A 6,970-nucleotide genomic window follows, 5' to 3' on the forward strand; every position below is an offset into this window, starting at 1 on the left:
TGAATTAAAATATAAAGTTAAATAATCACATATGACAACTATGTAAAAACTGCGAAAAAAGCTTTGGTAAAAATGTGTAGAAAAATTCTAAATAAACTACAACAATCCAAACTTTTTTTTGTTGTTGAGTTAATTGCTCTTGGGGGCCCTCTAGTGGTCACGGGGCCCTAAGCAGCGGCTTAGTTCGCTTATGCCTTGTAATTACTTGCTAATATATATTTTTATTTTTCAATTCCATTCATTACGACTAAATAAAGGGAAATTCAGGAAGAAGAGGAAAAGGATAAACTATAACAACAAATACTAATTGTTGTTGTTGTTGTTGTTGTTGTTGTTGTTGTAATAATAATAATAATAATAGATACATAAACAGGTGAATGAAAAGACAGTAAATGCGAGATACATTTTTATAACATGTGAAGTAAAGTCATTAAATATTGTTTTAGCTGCTTTTATGCTGAAATTTTCTGGAGCACAAAGAAACGCAATAGTGTGAGTGAGTGTTTCGCTTTAAGAAACGTGTCGTCATTGTTTTAGGGGGCGTAACCCGGAAGTCGTGTCTGTCATCCATGGACGGCACCACGGCACGCTGCTGCTGCTGCTGCTGCTGTTCGGTTGTTGGTGTCGTTGCTGAGTTCTGAATGGTTTCCGTGTGTAAAGTCACCGCAGAAATGATGACGAGGTCCAGTTCGTCCGCTGCTCACGCGTGTACGGAGCTACAGAGCAAAGTCATGCGTTTACTGGGCCCGGCTCCTCATCAGGGAGAACACACAGGTTAGCTAAACACTCTCTGAGCTACACTCTGTCACCTTCTGTCAGGACTAATCACAGCTGGAGGATGCTGTGTGTGTGTGTGTGTGTGTGGTGTGCGTGTACACGTACACGGCTGCATGTTGCTGCTGTGATGTTTAAACGGCTGTAAAAACATTACAGCGTGTTGCATCAGACTGGTGCTGCGTGTTTTGGTCCTGCCCTGTCTCACTTCCCATTCTACAAATAAAATAGAATTAATAACTGCTTTTTGCTGTTGAAGCTGAGCAGTGTGCTCCTGTCTTTGCCAGACAAGTTCATGATAATAATAATAACAACAGGGTATCCAATAAGAATTTAAGGCCTTAAAATGTCTAAAATTCTCCTCAAATCTCATAAAAGGTCTTAAATACAATTTCAAAAGATCTTAAAAATATTTTATCGTTACTTTTATTTAAAACATGCATAAACTTCGGTCTCGCTTTGAAATGTTTCGATTTTTGAGTAACATAACTACAACACGGAACTAAAGTAGGCCACCTGTGCTGCCCGGTGAGAAATTATCGAGCACCACTAGCTAGCGGGCTGTGCGTGCGCCGTGGTGTGTAGCTTAGCAACGGAGAAAACGTAACTAAGCGGAATTGCAAGTTCAACGATTTGTGTCTTAAAGTCTTAAATTTGACTTGTTGAAACCTGCAGAGACCCTGAATAATAATAATAATGATGATGATAACTACTTGTAATAGGGCTCGGGCACCGCGTTGCATTCTGGGACGTGGCGGCCATGTTGATGGCTTCGCGAATGTAAACAAACAGCAAGTGAACGAGGAGAAGAAGCATAGTTGGGAGAAAGAAAGTAAATAAAGAAAAAAAGATGTAAAAATCCCCAGAAAAGGATGTGGAATTTACCGGGATACGTTAAATAGGGAAGCCAGCGACCGGTATGTGGACAACATCGGCACTCCCTGAGCTTTTTTGCTGACACAAGATGCCTCCGCACCGCAGCTATCAAATTTCCTAACACTAACATGTGCACAAACTGTAAAAAATAAAAAAATACATACATTCCTACATGTTTGAAACGTTTTATCTTTATATCCAGTTACACCATATGAACAGAAGTATTTGAACGCCTGTCTGTTACACCAGTGTGTCTCAAAACCCCACTGCCCTGCATGTTTTCGGCGTTTCCCTGCTCAAACACACCTGATTCAAATGAATGGGTCGTTAGTACCAGGCTTCCGATTTCTGACATTTTTTTACGGACCAAACAAGTACTTGATTAACCGAGAAAATAATCGGCAGATTAATCACTTGTGAAAATAGTTGACAAATGAATCAAGCCTTAATTCAAATACTCACTAGCATGAAACATGTAGGTGTGTCGACGACAACAACTAACATTGACATACAGCAGTTAAATACACATTGAAACAAGCGGCACATCTTTCTGTGGTTGTGGAAGCACCACTCGCTGCTCCATATTAAAAGCTTTTGCTATAATATGATATATAATATAGTAAGGTGATATTTTTACTCTCGGCTCTGTTATCACGGCTACTGAACCTCCGTGTTGTTGACCTGCAGATGGAGCTGAGGTCCTTCGGTGCACCGTGAAGGCTCTGAAGGAGGGTCACGTGGTGGCCGTGCCCACAGACACCATCTACGGTCTGGCCTGTCTGGCCCAAAACTCCGGAGCCGTGAAAAGAATCTACGGCATCAAAGGACGCAATGGACACAAACCTCTGGCCATCTGCGTCGGAGAAATCCACGATATCTACAAGTGAGTCTTTGTTTGCTGAACACTCAACAACGGTATGTCGATGCAGACTTATTTACGTTTTATAAAATGCTTGTCACATTAATGGTATGTCACAATCCATCACACCAGTCTTTTTGTGATTAGTATGAAGTATGTCCATGGACCAAATATGTGTGTAGAAGGAAAACATTGAGGAGGCAGGTAGAATGTGAAAAAACTGAATGACTCCTGGTAACACTTAACATCTGTGGGTAATATTTTATTGATAGTTTTGTCAAATATTGACGGATTTCCCTATTTTGTTTATTGTTGTGTTCCTTGTTACACCAGCTTTTGGAAAATAAAAGAACAAAGCGGTCATATCTTGTAGACTTTCTTATCAACTGGTAACATGTCCAAAAATATATGGGTTCACTCAATTGTGAAACAGCCGCAAGCTGAATAACGTAGTAGTAAATATTGTGGGATAGCTTCAGGGGCCCCTGAGCCTCTTGGACCTTGGGCCCCATAAAAGAATCCATCGTTGGGTGACGCCACAAATCCACTGACAGTCACTGCTGTTAGGATGGGGCAGGAGTTTCTTCAAACATTTGCCATTCCAGACTGTCTCTGCAGAATCTCTAGAGCAGGGCCGGCCCAAGCCCTGCCCCGTGACCACTAGAGGGCCTCCCAAGAGCAATTAACTCAAATAAAAGTTTCTTTCAAATTTTTCTCCCCATTTTTACCAAAGCTTTTTCACAGTGTTTACATAGGTGTCAGATGTGATTATTCGACTTAATTATTTTATTTATAAACCGTTTTCTATACCTTGTTCCAGGTGCCTCTGTTGATTTACATTATTATTTGTTGTACATTAAGTATTCGTTTGATATTTATTTGTTTATTTTATTTAATGCTATCTTTTTTACATATAAAAGTCAAAGTGTATTTTGAATCCCCCCCCCAAAGATTGTGCACATTTTTTAGATTTTCAGACCTTAATATCTTAATATTTTATTTATAAACCGTTTGGTTTTATGTATTGATTCTCTGTGTCGCCAGCAGGGGGAGTTGCTGAGTTTGCCAAATATTAATTGAAAGATTTTTCTGTAAGTTTGCAAATCTGGTGTCTGCTTCCATGCAACAAAAAGTGTATTCGTGACAGATTAGAATAAGTAGAATAAGTGAATGATCAATAATCATTATTATTGGCAGTAACAGAGGGCCCCAAAATCAAATTTTGCTTAGGGCCCCATGGAGGCTTGGGCCGGCTGTGCTCTAGATTTAAATACATATCTGTCACCAGAATTACAGTATTAGTATCTTTAATTCACAGCTTGTACTTTTTTTTAAATCTTGTGTGTTCAGATACTGTAAAGTGAAAGTGAAGGAGGAGTTATTAGGCGACCTGCTGCCTGGTCCTGTCACGCTGGTGTTTGAAAGGTCTGAAGTCCTGAACACAGATCTCAACCCCTTCACTTCAGTAAGTCCTCGCCTCTCTCTCTCTCTCTGTATGTGTGTGTGTGTGTGTAGTCACTGACAATAAAAGGCCTCAGCATTTATTCATCAATGTCAAATGATCGTTTTTTTCCGTATCCTCTCGATCGATCAGCTCGTCGGCGTACGCATCCCGGACCACGCTTTTATACGACGCCTGTGCCAGATGTGCGGAGAACCGCTGGCTCTCACCAGCGCCAACATCAGCTCACACAGCAGCACCGTGGAAGTCCATGTGAGCGGAAAAAAAAACCCAAGTCTGGACAAGATTCAGTTGCATCCGAATTCAGCTCGGAAAGGTTTTATTTTGTCTTTTATCTTCTTCTTCTTCTGCAGGAGTTTCAAGAGCTTTGGCCCAAACTTAAAGTGGTGGTGGACGGAGGACCAATAGGAGACCAGAACCGCCTCGGATCCACGGTGGTCGACTTGTCGGTGCTCGGCAAATATCGCATCATCAGGCCTGGCTGGTAAGTTCCTGTCGTTACTGGGTCTTAGTTAAGTTTATGCACGTCTTTACCCGATTTTAAAATATACATATAATAGATATATGTATATAACTACTAAAAGGTAAGGTAAAGGTAATATAAAAACTAGTGCTGTCAGTTAAACGCGTTAATTAACGTGCTAACGCGAACCCATTTTCACGGCGTCAATTTTTTCATCGCGCGATCAACGAGCAAACTTTGTCGTTTTTTTCACAAGCTGTTGCATCTCGCACGGAACACATTACTTCCTGCTTCACCTATGCACCTCTCGTACCCCCCCTACAGCACACACACACATACACAGCTCCTCACACACACGCACACACACACACACACGTTGCACACACCAGGGTGGTTCAGTCTGTAGAATAAGACGTGTTATAATGTAATAATTCATCTAAAATTTTATTTTGGCTTGAAAAAAATTATATTATAAATATTGTGTCTTGAAATTGCAGTAAGTTGTATTGCTATTTCGATTAATTGTTCAGCCCTAGACTACAGTATATGCCAAAATATGCAAATAAAATTTACACAAAGCAAGCCAATCCACTTTTCTATGTTGATAAGAGTATTAAAATTAGGAAAAAATAATGGTACAAAAAGAAATCGAGGAACATTTAGAATAGATAAAAATGTGCAATTAATTGCGATTAAATATTTTAATCGTTTGACAGCACTAATAAAAACATGTTTTACTTTAAAGGAATAACATGTTCGCGCTTCTTTTTTGTGTTGTGGTGAAAGGTTTATTCAGGACGTAATAGTAAAAAAAAAAAACTCTGTGGCTCTTATTTTGAAAGCCAGGGTTGTTTTTTAGGTGCACATAACCATTCGGTTACACTAATAAAATGTATAAAATTTTACATTTTATTTTTGAAGAATTACGACCGAAATGAAAGAACATGACAATGTGTATTAATTTTACAAGAATAAGTACTAAAAATGAACAAATCCAGTTTCCGGTACAAATTTAGCAGTGTTACAGCACCACATACAGGCCTGGCATATGTACTACAGCGCTTAGAGCCGCCTTTGGGGGCGTTTCGTGTAAATGAAGTCATCTCTTGAAAGGATGCTGTTTTTACAGAACACTTTTTTAATAACATGAAAAAGAAGTAAAGGAACGTTGTGTGTGTGGATGAGACCTCACACTGTCTGTCGTTGTGTTTTCAGTGCTCGATCGTCCACGGTCGATTTGCTGGAGGGTAAATACGGGCTGTCAGAGGACTCTGAAAATGACCTTTGAACTTTGCGACGCTCCACGATGCAGGCTGAGACAATGAACTTTGACCTCTGAGATGAAACGGTTAAATTATGGTAAAAAAAAACAACAACTCAGGAACAACTTCTTGAATCTCTTGTGGCTGCTTTAAAATCTGGGATTACTTTTTCTTTTTGATGACCAAATGTTCTGCCTCAGCGTGCGTCGACCGCAATAGAGTTTATCTTTTATTTTGAAAAACCACAAAAAGGTCAATTTAAGTGTGGGATTGTCTTAAGTTAAATGTAAAGGTTTTATCTTTTTATACTGTCAAAGGAACATACTGGGAATCAAGATGATGGTCTGACGTGATGTTTTCCTTATATTCAGATACTGGTTTGAGGTGTGAACTGAATGAGTTTTTGGATTAAGATTAGGGGGATTAAGATTATGTTACCTCATTTCAGAATCTCCAGTCTTTAGTTTGTCAGTTTCTTCACTTATTTTAACACATAATTATGGCTAATGTTCAGAGAGAGTTTTGAACGCAGTGGAGGATCATTTGGATGCGACGAGGGGGCGGAGCCTGATGTGACGAGGGGGGTGGAGCCTGATGTGAACATAGGAAATGGGACACATTCGCTGTATTTTTTACATGAGCTCATTCAGACTTTGACTCAGGACCTGGTGGGAGACGATCTGTAGAATCTCCAGAGATCAGTGGACATTTGAATCATGTTGGTTTGAACATGGGCCGTCTGTGCATGTACCTTTTTTTAAAATTCTGTTTGTACCACCACAATAAATCCTTTTTTCTTCCAAGAGTATGAAGCAATCTGAGACATTATATTTCTACACACTCCATCCCATGGCCCAGCGAACTAAGCTAAGCTGCTTAGGGCCCCGTGACCACTAGAGGGCCCCCAAGAGCAATTAACCCAACAAAAATGAAGACAATTTTGGATTGCTGTAGTTTATTTAGAATTTTTCTCCCCATTTTTTACCAAAGCTTTTTCACAGTTTTTGCACAGTTGTCAGATGTGATTATTTAACTTTATATTTTATCTATAAACTATTTTTATGACCTTGTTCCGGGTGCCTCTGTTGATTTACATTATTATTTAAGTATTTGTTTGATATACATTTGTTTATTTTATTTAATGCTTACATATAAAAGTCAAATATTTGTATTACAGGAGTGTATTTTGAACCCCCCCCCCCCCCCCCCCCCAAAGATTGTGCACATTTTTAGATTTTCAGACCTTAATATCTTGATATTTTATTTATAAACCG

General features: G+C 39.4%; 1 protein-coding gene across 1 annotated transcript; it reads left to right on the forward strand.

Moving 5' to 3' along the window:
- Positions 1-625: 625 nt before the first annotated feature.
- Positions 626-6,503, forward strand: yrdc (yrdC N(6)-threonylcarbamoyltransferase domain containing). Its single transcript, XM_083910269.1, has 6 exons — positions 626-774; positions 2,338-2,533; positions 3,860-3,974; positions 4,104-4,223; positions 4,325-4,455; positions 5,650-6,503. Exons 1-6 carry the CDS (start codon positions 642-644, stop codon positions 5,720-5,722), a joined length of 768 nt encoding a protein of 255 aa, XP_083766395.1. The 5' UTR covers positions 626-641; the 3' UTR covers positions 5,723-6,503.
- Positions 6,504-6,970: the final 467 nt, after the last annotated feature.

This window comes from Microchirus variegatus (assembly GCF_963457635.1).
Source record: "Microchirus variegatus genome assembly, chromosome: 2".
NCBI classification, from domain to species: Eukaryota; Metazoa; Chordata; class Actinopteri; order Pleuronectiformes; family Soleidae; genus Microchirus; species Microchirus variegatus.

Bases quoted from the DNA above. Each gene is read 5' to 3' on its own strand.
- yrdc (XM_083910269.1), top strand. From the start codon at position 642: ATGGTTTCCGTGTGTAAAGTCACCGCAGAAATGATGACGAGGTCCAGT. The intron at 2,534-3,859 runs GTGAGTCTTTGT...TTGTGTGTTCAG, and splicing joins GAAATCCACGATATCTACAA to ATACTGTAAAGTGAAAGTGA. The intron at 4,224-4,324 runs GTGAGCGGAAAA...CTTCTTCTGCAG, and splicing joins GCAGCACCGTGGAAGTCCAT to GAGTTTCAAGAGCTTTGGCC.